The 12,634-nt window shown below is 41.9% G+C and overlaps 1 protein-coding gene across 1 annotated transcript; it reads left to right on the forward strand.

Moving 5' to 3' along the window:
- Positions 1-3,395: 3,395 nt before the first annotated feature.
- Positions 3,396-7,970, forward strand: LOC147882518 (uncharacterized). The gene is made up of 2 exons (XM_087400432.1): positions 3,396-3,852; positions 7,885-7,970. Exons 1-2 carry the CDS (start codon positions 3,396-3,398, stop codon positions 7,968-7,970), a joined length of 543 nt encoding a protein of 180 aa, XP_087256558.1.
- The last annotated feature ends 4,664 nt before the right edge of the window (positions 7,971-12,634 follow it).

The following is a 12,634-nucleotide window of genomic DNA, read 5'->3' on the forward strand; positions in this document are numbered from 1 at the left end:
TGGTTGTTTCTTTGTACTAATCCCTCCGCAAAGTGTGTCGTGGTCATGCAGCTTGAGATCGTGGGCAGATACCCTACTCCAGTGGAGACAACCTACCACCGCCACCATCGCAGAGGAGATACATGGAGGCACTTCTATGATGACGGGTTGATTACTGAGGAGCAATATACCCGAGCTAGTAGAGCGGCCCCCCAGGTATTTGAAAGTAATTAAATAATGCCAAAATTATAAGTAAAGATTTGATTTTTCATACATTGATATATGTTATCCCTTGTTTACAGGCCCGTGCACAAGACGACGAGGAAGAGGAGGAAGGAGGTGCAGAAGGGAGTGTGGAAGGGAGCGAGGACCTGGAGAACATAGATTAGTCGCATAAGTAGTGCTAGCTACTCTTTTTTGTACTTAAAGCCACTGGCTTGGCTTTGTGCCTCTTGTATATACTCTTGTATATACACTCCTCTTATTTTTTGTACTTGAAGCCACATGACATGGCTTAGCTTCGTGCTATATGTATATACAAGCACTTTTTGAGCTTCCAATTTTATTGCATTTTGGAGTTGTAATCAAAATGCGGTTGGTTGTAAGAATTGAATTACACAATGTGGATATGGGATTCTTGTAACTATATAGCATACACAACATACACAGTATTCTGTAAATTTTTTTAAAAAAAAAAGCGCGTCTATCAGTGCGTTTAGAAACGCGTTTATATGCACGTTTGTCTGTTCGACTTGCATCTATATGTGCGTCTATAAACGCGTTTATAAGCGCATCTATTTATGCGTCTAACTGTGCGTCTATACGCACGTGTGTCTGATATATAGGCGCGCAACTAGACGCGGGTCTCCAGATGCAAAAATAGACGCGCAAATAGATGCGCCCGTAAGTTCTTTATTTAGTTCATGAAACACGTCTGTGCGCGCGTCTATGTGTGCTTTGTCTCGTTGTGTGGGAGGATACTTTCAAAGCTCTCAATAGAGCACTGCCCTTGCAAGGTAGTGCTAAAAGTACTAGAAATGGCATAAAGCCTTTCCACGATTGTAAAAAACCAAGAATACACTTGATGAAAGGGGTAATAGGGTTTATAAATTCATGGAATTTCAAGCATATTTGTAAATTTGGAAAAACAAGAGTGGCATGGAATAAATTCACAACGAGGGGGGGCAATGAAGAAAAAGGGTGAAACATGAACGGTTAAGTAAAACGAAAAATGCCCTTGCAAGGTAGTGCTAAAAATACTAGAAATGGCATAAAGCCTTTCCATGATTGTAGAAAACCAAGAATACACTTGATGAAAGGGGTAATAGGGTTTATAAATTCATGGCAATTCAAGAATACTTGTAAATTTTGAAAAACAAGAGTGGCATGGAGTGAATTCACAACAAGGGGGGGCAATGAAGAAAAAGGGTGAAACGTGAACGGTTATGTAAAATGAAAAATGCCCTTGCAAGGTAGTGCTAAAAATACTAGAAATGGCATAAAGCCTTTCCATGATTGTAGAAAACCAAGAATACACTTGATGAAAGGGGTGATAGGGTTTATAATTTCATGGCAATTCAAGCATATTTGTAAATTTGGAAAAACAAGAGTGGCATGGAGTAAATTCACAACGAGGGGGGGCAATGAAGAAAAAGGGTGAAACGTGAACGGTTATGTAAAATGAAAATGCCCTTGCAAGGTAGTGCTAAAAATACTAGAAATGGCATAAAGCCTTTCCATGATTGTAGAAAACCAAGAATACACTTGATGAAAGAGGTAATGGGGTTTATAAATTCATGGCAATTCAACCATACTTGTAAATTTGGAAAAACAAAAGTGGCATGGAGTAAATTCACAACGAGGGGGGGCAATGAAGAAAAAGGGTGCAACATGAACGGTTATGTAAAATAAAAAATGCCCTCGCAAGGTAGTGCTAAAAATACTAGAAATGGCATAAAGCCTTTCCATGACTGTAGAAAACCAAGAATACACTTGATGAAAGGGGTAATAGGGTTTATAAATTCATGGCAATTCAAGCATATTTGTAAATTTGGAAAAACAAGAGTGGCATGGAGTAAATTCACAACGGGGGGGGGGGCAATGAAGAAAAAGGGTGAAACTTGAATGGTTATGTAAAATGAAAAATGCCCTTGCAAGGTAGTGCTAAAAATACTAGAAATGGCATAAAGCCTTTCCATGATTGTAGAAAACGAAGAATACACTTGATGAAAGGGGTAATAGGGTTTATAATATCATGGCAATTCAAGCATATTTGTAAACTTGGAAAAACGAGAGTGGCATGGAGTAAATTCATAACGAGGGAGGGCAATGAAGAAAAAGGGTGAAACGTGAACGGTTATGTAAAATGAAAAATGCCCTTGCAAAATAGTGCTAAAAATACTAGAAATGGCATAAAGCAATTCCATGATTGTAGAAAACGAAGAATACACTTGATGAAAGGGGTAATAGGGTTTATAAATTCATGGCAATGCAAGGATATTTGTAAATTTGGAAAAACAAGAGTGGCATGGAGTAAATTCACAACGAGGGGAGGCAATGAAGAAAAAGGGTGAAACGTGAACGGTTATGGAAAATGAAAAATGCCCTTGCAAGGTAGTGCTATAAATGCTAGAAATGTCATAAAGCCTTTCCATGAATATTGTAGAAAAGCAAGAATACACTTGATGAAAGGGGTAATAGGGTTTATAAATTCATGGCAATTCAAGCATATTTGTAAATTTCAAAGAAAAAAGAGTGGCATGGAGTAAGTGCTTTTGGCATGCTTATGACAATGATGTGTGCATTCATGCTCTGCTTTTCCATTTGTTGCAAAGGTCTTACCAATTGATTTCTTTCAATATTGGCAGTGTCTAATTGCATACAATGATTCTGATCTAACAGCGCGTAGAGCTCAAAAAGACGATCACTTTTCCTTTTTGGAGCGTGTTTAAATTCTTCCTGGATTGGAAGTTACGGCTTGTCAAAGGTTCTGTGAAGAAGAGGGCCTTTGATGATGTGTCACAGGGATTCACATGTAGAATTCAAATTGTGCTTCACATGGTACTATGTGCTTAGGTGGCACTGTGGTGACCTATTACCCCAGTTTAGTTAACCCACAGTTACTTAAACTGACCAAGGTTCAACTGACCTGAAGAGTTAACTTAACCACAGTTAAAATTTATCTGCCACGTGGCATTTTGTGGTGAGACCTTGGAGAAGGAAGAAAGAAGAGCTTTGAGCCTTCTGCGACGATGGCGACGGAGGAGCTCAGGAGTTTTGTTGCGCACTCTGCAAGGCCTCTCAGGCTTGCAGTGGCTTCATCAGCTTCAGTGGTCATTGCATGGTGCTCATGGAAGCCCGGATACTGCGATGGAGAAGCTTACATCGAACGGTGAAGGACTGAGAGCTGTTATTCGATGGAGAAGCTCGTCGTTGGAGCTGGCGGCTACTATTGCAATTTGATTAGGCTGTCAACAAGCAGAGGGAAACCTCACTCGGGCTCGCGTAGAGTCCAACCTCAGCCCAACCTCGACAATGGTCGCTCCAAGAAGGGCCTCGCAGGCTGGTCGACTTGCTCTGTTATCGAGGAAGAGCTAGAATCACGCAGAAGCAGCACCGCCTCGCAGATCTACATGATCTTGCTAGTCCTCCTCTCCTGTGCTGTCTTCCTCGGCCTCTTCATCCTTGTCTTTTGGCTCATTTGCAAGCCTTGGTGTCCTGCTGTTTCTGGGAAGAATGTCATCTTCCACAATCTCTACATGGGACAAGGGACGGACGCATCTGGCATGCCTTCTCAAATGCTTACGATCAACTGCACCGTACAAATCGACTGTGTACAAATCGACTATAGCAATGCTTCGAAGTATTTTGGAGGTAGATGGCGAGTCCGATGGAGGGCTGAAGTAGCGAGGTCTATTGGCATTTGGAGAGCTTGGTCAGAAGCTCATTCCTGGTCCCGTGAGGCCATTGTAGAGCATAAGCTTGTTCTTGCCTTGCTTGTGGAGTCTCAGCTTGCTAGAACAGCCACTATTCACATCTACTGCTTGGGCTTCGGCAGGCTCGGGGGGGTCACTATGTACAAACCCTCTATATCACGTGCGTTCAAGGCCTATATTTAAAATCCCTTATCTGTAAAAATTTTCATTAATAAAATGTACCCCTTTTCTATACAAATATGTAATTTTTTTCCAAAACTATTTAAAATAGTCCCTTATGTATATTTATTTCTGTAAATTTTAGAAATAAAAAATATCCTTTTGTTGAACTCACGTGATAGAGTTACATATGATGAGTGACCCCCCCGAGTCGGCAGGATGGCGGACTGATGCAACCGCTTCTTCTTGATTTCTAATGGTGGCAGAGTCAAACAATCTCTCAATACCAGCGCGGAAGACAATGGGGGAGAATCATCTACGCTGTGTAATCCTCAAAAGGCCTTGTAGAGAAATCAACCTTTTCCACAGTCTTCGAAAATATCCTTGTACCAAATCAAAGGCTTTGCTCTTTGAATTTCTTGGTTATCTCAAACCCAAATATACCTTGCGAGAAGCCAGGAAATTATTCCACGTCCGTCGTAGATTGCCTTCTCAAGAAACCAGTTTTTATGTGATACACATGGGTAGGGAAGGCCTATTCAAAGAACATAAAATGAAACTCTCACACCCTAAAACTAAAACTAACCTAGGAGAGCTAGACCTAAGCTCTGATACCATGAGAAACTGCGGCTCGTGCTAGCCTAGTGGACACAAGATTAGCAGAAGAACTAAGGAGGCTCAAAGTAGACTATGTAAGACATGAGAGGGAGATAGCAAATCTATATCTCTTGCAATGTGTGTTCTCAACAATACATGATAGGCCTCATATATAGAGACTTCCCTTTGAATAGTCAAACCATGTGGGATCCTTTCATCCACATCTCTTCTTGTGGATATCCTCAATCCACATCTCCACATCATGTAGTCCACATCTTATGGTGGCTACTTTAATTCTTTCCTATACCATACCTTAGGCCTTTAATCTATGTGCTCATGGCACCATATCTCAACACTGTGTCTCGAAGTCGCTCCACTAGGAAGCTTTGAATAGGCTTCACTGGCTCCCACCGTCTTCATGTGAAAGAGTGCAGCATTCAACCAACCCCCTGTTGCGTGGAAGCCGCTACCATCTGATGCATTGGCTGCGTCTGGCTATATGTGCTCACTGGCAGAGTGATAGGTGCATGAACCCTGGGCTGGGCCTCTCTGCCAAATGCATCTCTCCAAAATGATGGCATACCAAAGGGTTGAGAAGAGGATTGACCTCTCTCCCAGGGGTGTGGGCTGCCATATAAACCCAAGCCAACCCCAGGCATGCATATGCGTTGGTCGGTGAAGGGAGCACTAGCCGGATGCACACCAATGGGTTGGCCCAAAAGAGACGGCTCAGCCTGCATAGATGCAAAAAGCTGAGAGCCAAAAGATGACCTAACATCCTGCAAGAAGGTGCTCTGTGGCACATAAAATGCATCATCTATGTCCAAATAATCCCCAAGCTGGGGTACATGCAATGGTCTAGAAGGCTGATGCTCATAGCCACGGCGGGCATCTGCCAGAATGCAAAGCCTCTGCATGGAGCAGACAAAACATCCTGACTGTCTGAATGGTCCCCTTGCTGGGGTGTAGGCTGCTTACCCTTATCCTGCATAGCAATGGCAGATGTGATCTGCTGACCAATCTTATGTCCCATCTGGACAAGAGCGGTATCCTGCATAGCCATGGCTGTGGTAAGCTGTTGGCTGAACTCCTGTCCTATCTGGCGGAAAGCACCTTGGAGCATAGAGGAAAGGGCATCCAAAAACTGCGTCTGTGCTGCCTGTACTTCCTGAGATGCAGGAGAGAGAGGCTGAGTGGAAGGAACCTTTGCACCACCAATGGATGCAACCATTGTGGCAGGCACTTGCTCATACTGAGCAACCTCATCAGTGTCATGCAATATATCTCAAGGGACACGCTTCGGTGCCATGGTCACTAGCCCTGGAGAGAGGAGCTCGAATGTAGGCAAGGAGAAATGGATAACAAAACCTTGCATAATGAGCACCTGAGATAATGCGTGGAAACACGAAAATGTCGATGGAGAGGCTCGAAAGAAGGGTCATCGAAGAAGCTTCGAAAATGGGGTCAAATGAGCCCAAATAGGGCTATGGAAAGCCCCTAAAAGAGGCTGGAATTCTGAGAAAAGCGGTCCTAAGTCACCTAGGACAGCTCTAACCTAGGACCTTTAGGACTGTTAAGACAGTGTCCTAGACCAATCTAACCTAGCGTTTAACCTTAGTTAGTACTAACCTAACCTAGAGCCAAACTAACTAAACCTAACCTAACCCAATCTACTAACCTAACTCAATCCACTAACTAAACCTAATCAAACTAGCCAGACCTGCAACCGATGGATGCATGAGAGGACTCAAGACAGGAGCGGAGTGAGAAGGTGGGAAAGGCGACACCACCGGAGGAACAAAAGGATTCGGAGAAGGCCTTGAGGGGGAGGGATAAACATGGGAGGCGGGATACGACATGAGAGGGGAAAAAGGGGCAGCGGGAGAGATAGAGGGAAAAAGGCTATAGGAGCCCAGTGGCATGGGAGAAGATGGAGGATGAGAAGCCACTGGAGGGAAGATGGCAGCGGAAGATATGAGAGGGATGGGAGGGAAGGAAGAATGAGAACCGAAAGCAAACTCATTGCCTGACGAATTTCTCCACCCTACTATGTACAAATGCATAGTAGGAAGTTTGATTTATATGACTATTACCAGGCCAATTTGAGCTATGCTGTTGGATTGGTAAGTCAGTTTATGCAGGCTCCAAGGAAACCACATTTGGATGCGGCTAGACGCATACTTAGGTATGTGAAGTCCACATTGCAATATGGACTATTTTATGAGACTGGGGTTCAGATACACTTGCATGGATATACTGATGCTGATTGGGCTGGTAGTATTTCTGATAGACGATCTACCAATGGATATGTGTTCTCTTTTGGGAGTGCTGTTGTCACTTGGAGCAGCAAGAAACAGCCTACAGCTGCCTTGTCGAGCACAGAGGCTATCTACGAGTGTTCACATGCATGTATGGATCTGTGTCCTCGTGATTACTCGTTCCTATGCCTTGCATAACAGACGGATTTGCACCAAAGGGATAGGGCAACATACCTTGCACTGATTCTTGTGGGATAGGCATTGTCGAATAACCCATTGTCCTCATGCCGGCCTGTCCTCTTTCGTCAGGGTATACTTGTTCTTCGTTGGCACCGAACTTGAAATGTTGCTCCGCTTCTTCCGAGTTGAATAGAGGTCCTTGTTGACGTATCAGAGAAAGCCATGGAGAAGAAGAAGCTTGGGGTGTGTGGGTACCTGCTTCAAGTTCCTTTCATTTCTAAAATTCAGCAAATTCTTTAAAGAGTTTGGAGAGGTATTCATCACCTTCGATCCTTGCAGACTCAGGGTGGTGGTTCGATTCGGGCTGAGATTGCTTCGAGGAAGAAGGAGAAGACATCTTCAGTTGATGATCTATCTTCCAAGCTTTCCAGGTCAAGGCTCAGGTGTCGGCAAGCACACCTTGCTCTGATACCATATAAAGAAAGTTCTTGGAGATAAATAAGACAACACTGAAGACGAAAGAAAGTTGAAGAAGAAATATATATCACCAAAGGAACTCAATACAAGAGAAGAGATATTTGCGAAAGAAACTGTGGAGGGAGCGAACAGCAGTCCTCCAGAGTAGTCAACTGAAGTGGGCTCTGCACTAGTGCCACAAGTTGGAACTGAACCAGATCTGGGTCAGCAACCTATTGCCAGAAGAACAAAGGTTTGCTGCAGATCTGCAAAGAAGGGCAGCAATAATAGACGAGTAAGTCGATGCTGATCTGGAGCAGCTGTAGGAGAGGATGATGGAGCGGAAGCAGAAGGAGGCAGAGAAGTTGCTGGAGCAGAGGTAGAGGAGATGCTGAAGCGGAGGTAGAGGAGGCAGAGATGTTGGAGAGGATGCAGGAGCAGAGGCAGAGGAGATGCTGAAGCGGAGGCAGAGGAGGCAGAGATGCTGGAGAGGATGCAGGAGCAGAGGCAGAGGAGGCAGAGATGCTGGAGAGGATGCAGGAGCAGAGGCAGAGGAGGCAGAGATGCTAGAGTGCAGGTGTGCGCAGTAGCCTGTTCCAAAAGTGATTTGGTAGCCAAGGGGCTACTGCCTTTTATAGGCATGACCCAGGAGGTCGGCCAGCTGGTCGACCAGTTTGGCCTGGTCGGCCAATTCTGGTCGGCTAGTAATGGTTGGCCATTTTTGGCCTTTCTGGCCACTTGTTTGGCCCTGGCTTCTACGTTTGGAGATTGCCTGGCTTAACAAGTGTTACATCAGCCATAATTACGAAAGCGTATGCTTGGTTATGGAGTAGTGGGAAACCAGAGGGCTCGACAACACTTGCAATAGAATGGAGTGCAATGTGAAGGCCCAAAGGGGGGCATAGAATTACTAAGGTGCATTATGGACACATGGCACTCAAAAAGGTTATAATTGGCAACTGTTGGGCTTGGATGGAGGATTCTAGAGGGAGCTCAAGAAAGGAGGTTTAGAGAGAGGAACCACACAGGAGAAGAATTACATTGAGCTCAAGAGAGGAATCCAAGGCTAGGTGGTTAATCGAGAAGAGCCCTTCCTTGTGGTTTGACATTGGTATCAGAGCGTGGTAATACAACGATCTGGCTTCCATGGTTCATGGACTGGTTGGCATCACTTTAACGATCAAGCATATAGAACTTAAGAAAATTTTGTCGAAAGTTTTCAAGGCTATTATACGCATGCGCGTGATTCATGGCTGTAAAAAGAGAAGCTTGAAGGCATTCTGATCCTTGCAAAACAAACAACAGGCTGCCCAATTTGATCTCCAGCGCGTAAATCGTTTCCATGCTAATGCTCAAGCATCAACAAGCGCCACTGTTCATAAAGCTCTTCATTGGCAAAGCTGTGGAAATGGAAATCGATATGACCAAGAGCGCAACATAGACTGACAGCCTGTTGTGGGCAATACGTGCATAGGAGAGGAGAGCAAAGTTGCCTGAGAGTCCAAGTGCTCATAAGTATTGTGGTCTCTCTGGCAAAGGGCAGCGATAAAAAGGTTTGGGACACCATGATACATGGTGTAGAGGTGGATATTCAAGGCTATCAAGATGCTTGGATTTCTAAATTATGCATCTCGATCGAATAGATGTTGTGCTTGGTGGAGAGTGGTTGTATAGTCTTGGGCATAGCCTACAACAGAGTTATCTTAATAACTCCATTATGTTTGAAAAAGATGGTAGAGTCTTCCAGATTCGATTCAGGGAGAATATGATGTGCCCAACTCTCCTCTTATTTGTTCGATGGAATTGGAACAACTGCTACACCAAGAAGAATGCGAGGTATATCTATGTGAACTTATCTTTATTGGTGATTTTATGTCTTCTGCATCGAAAAGTTGTTTTATTGTGAATTTACTCCATGCCACTCTTGCTTTTTCAAATTTACAAATATGCTTGAATTGCCATGAATTTATAAACCCTATTACCCCTTTCATCAAGTGTATTCTTGGTTTTCTACAATCATGGAAAGGCTTTAAGCCATTTCTAGTATTTTTAGCACTACCTTGCAAGGGCATTTTTCATTTTACATAACCGTTCACGTTTCATCCTTTTTCTTCATTGCCGCCCCTCGTTGTGAATTTACTCCATGCCACTCTTGTTTTTCCAAATTTACAATTATGCTTGAATTGCCATGAATTTAGAAACCCTATTACTCCTTTCATCAAGTGTATTCTTGGTTTTCTACAATCATGGAAAGGATTTATGTCATTTCTAGTATTTTTAGCACTAACTTGCAAGGGCATTTTTCATTTTACATAACCGTTCACGTTTCACCCTTTTTCTTCATTGCCCCCCCTCGTTGTGAATTTAGTCCATGCCACTCTTGTTTTTCCAAATTTACAAATATGCTTGAATTGCCATGAATTTATAAACCCTATTACCCCTTTCATCAAGTGTATTCTTGGTTTTTTACAATCATGGAAAGGATTTATGTCATTTCTAGTATTTTTAGCACTAACTTGCAAGGGCATTTTTCATTTTACATAACCGTTCACGTTTCACCCTTTTTCTTCATTGCCCCCCCTCGTTGTGAATTTACTCCATGCCACTCTTGTTTTTCCAAATTTACAAATATGCTTGAATTGCCATGAATTTATAAACCCTATTACCCCTTTCATCAAGTGTATTCTTGGTTTTCTACAATCATGAAAAGGCTTTAAGCCATTTCTAGTATTTTTAGCACTACCTTGCAAGGGCATTTTTCATTTTACATAACCGTTCACGTTTCATCCTTTTTCTTCATTGCCGCCCCTCGTTGTGAATTTACTCCATGCCACTCTTGTTTTTCCAAATTTACAAATATGCTTGAATTGCCATGAATTTATAAACCCTATTACCCCTTTCATCAAGTGTATTCTTGGTTTTCTACAATCATGGAAAGGATTTATGTCATTTCTAGTATTTTTAGCACTAACTTGCAAGGGCATTTTTCATTTTACATAACCGTTCACGTTTCACCCTTTTTCTTCATTGCCCCCCCTCGTTGTGAATTTACTCCATGCCAGTCTTGTTTTTCCAAATTTACAAATATGCTTGAATTGCCATGAATTTATAAACCCTATTACGCATTTCATCAAGTGTATTCTTGGTTTTCTACAATCATGGAAAGGCTTTAAGCCATTTCTAGTATTTTTAGCACTACCTTGCAAGGGCATTTTTCATTTTACATAACCGTTCACGTTTCATCCTTTTTCTTCATTGCCGCCCCTCGTTGTGAATTTACTCCATGCCACTCTTGTTTTTCCAAATTTGCAATTATGCTTGAATTGCCATGAATTTAGAAACCCTATTACTCCTTTCATCAAGTGTATTCTTGGTTTTCTGCAATCATGGAAAGGCTTTATGCCATTTCTAGTAATTTTAGCAAGGGCATTTTTTATTTTACATAACCGTTCACATTTCACCCTTTTTTTTCATTGACCCCCGTCGTTGTGAATTTACTCCATGCCACTCTTGTTTTTCCAAATTTACAAATATGCTTGACTTGCCATGAATTAATAAACCCTATTACCCCTTTCATCAAGTGTATTCTTGGTTTTCCAAATTTACAAATATGCTTGAATTGCCATGAATTTATAAACCCTATTACCCCTTTCATCAAGTGTATTCTTGGTTTTCTACAATCATGGAAAGGCTTTATGCCATTTCTAGTATTTTTAGCACTACCTTGCAAGGGCATTTTCCATTTTACATAACCGTTCACGTTTCATCCTTTTTCTTCATTGCCGCCCCTCATTGTGAATTTACTCCATGCCACTCTTGTTTTTCCAAATTTACAAATATGCTTGAATTGCCATGAATTTATAAACCCTATTACCCCTTTCATCAAGTGTATTCTTGGTTTTCTACAATCATGGAAAGGATTTATGCCATTTCTAGTGTTTTTAGCACCACCTTGCAAAGGCATTTCTCATTTTACATAACCGTTCATGTTTCACCCTTTTTCTTCATTGCCCCCCCTCGTTGTGAATTTACTCCATGCCACTCTTGTTTTTCCAAATTTACAAATATGCTTGAATTGCCATGAATTTATAAACCCTATTACCCCTTTCATCAAGTGTATTCTTGGGTTTCTACAATCGTCGAAAGGCTTTATGCCATTTCTACTATTTTTAGCACTACGTTGCAAGGGCATTTTTCATTTTACATAACCGTTCACGTTTCACACTTTTTCTTCATTGCCCCCCCTCGTTGTGAATCTACTCCATGCCACTCTTGTTTTTCCAAATTTACAAATATGCTTGAATTGCCATGAATTTATAAACCCTATTATCCCTTTCATCAAGTGTATTCTTGGTTTTTATACAATCATGGAAAGGCTTTATGCCATTTCTAGTATTTTTAGCACTACCGTGCAAGGGCATTTTCATTTTACATAACCGTTCATGTTTCATCCTTTTTCTTCATTGCCCCCCCTTGTTGTGAATTTACTCCATGCCACTCTTGTTTTTCCAAATTTACAAATATGCTTGAATTGCCATGAATTTATAAACCCTATTACCCCTTTCATCAAGTGTATTCTTGGTTTTCTACAATTATGGAAAGGCTTTATGACATTTCTAGTATTTTTAGCAAGGGTATTTTTCATTTTACATAACCGTTCACGTTTCAGCCTTTTTCTTCATTGTTCCCCCTCATTGTGAATTTACTCCATGCCACTCTTGTTTTTCCAAATTTACAAATATGCTTGAATTGCCATGAATTTATAAACCCTATTACCCCTTTCATCAAGTGTATTCTTGGTTTTCTACAATCATGGAAAGGATTTATGCCATTTCAACTGTTTTTAGCACCACCTTGCAAGGGCATTTCTCATTTTACATAACCGTTCATGTTTCACCCTTTTTCTTCATTGCCCCCCCTCGTTGTGAATTTACTCCATGCCACTCTTGTTTTTCCAAATTTACAAATATGCTTGAATTGCCATGAATTTATAAACCCTATTACCCCTTTCATCAAGTGTATTCTTGGGTTTCTTCAATCGTGGAAACGCTTTATGCCATTTCTAGTATT

The sequence above is a fragment of the Dipteris shenzhenensis genome, chromosome 29 (genome assembly GCF_047967505.1).
Source record: "Dipteris shenzhenensis isolate YYH24624 ecotype China chromosome 29, Dip_SZ_1.0, whole genome shotgun sequence".
In the NCBI taxonomy this organism is placed as follows: Eukaryota; Viridiplantae; Streptophyta; class Polypodiopsida; order Gleicheniales; family Dipteridaceae; genus Dipteris; species Dipteris shenzhenensis.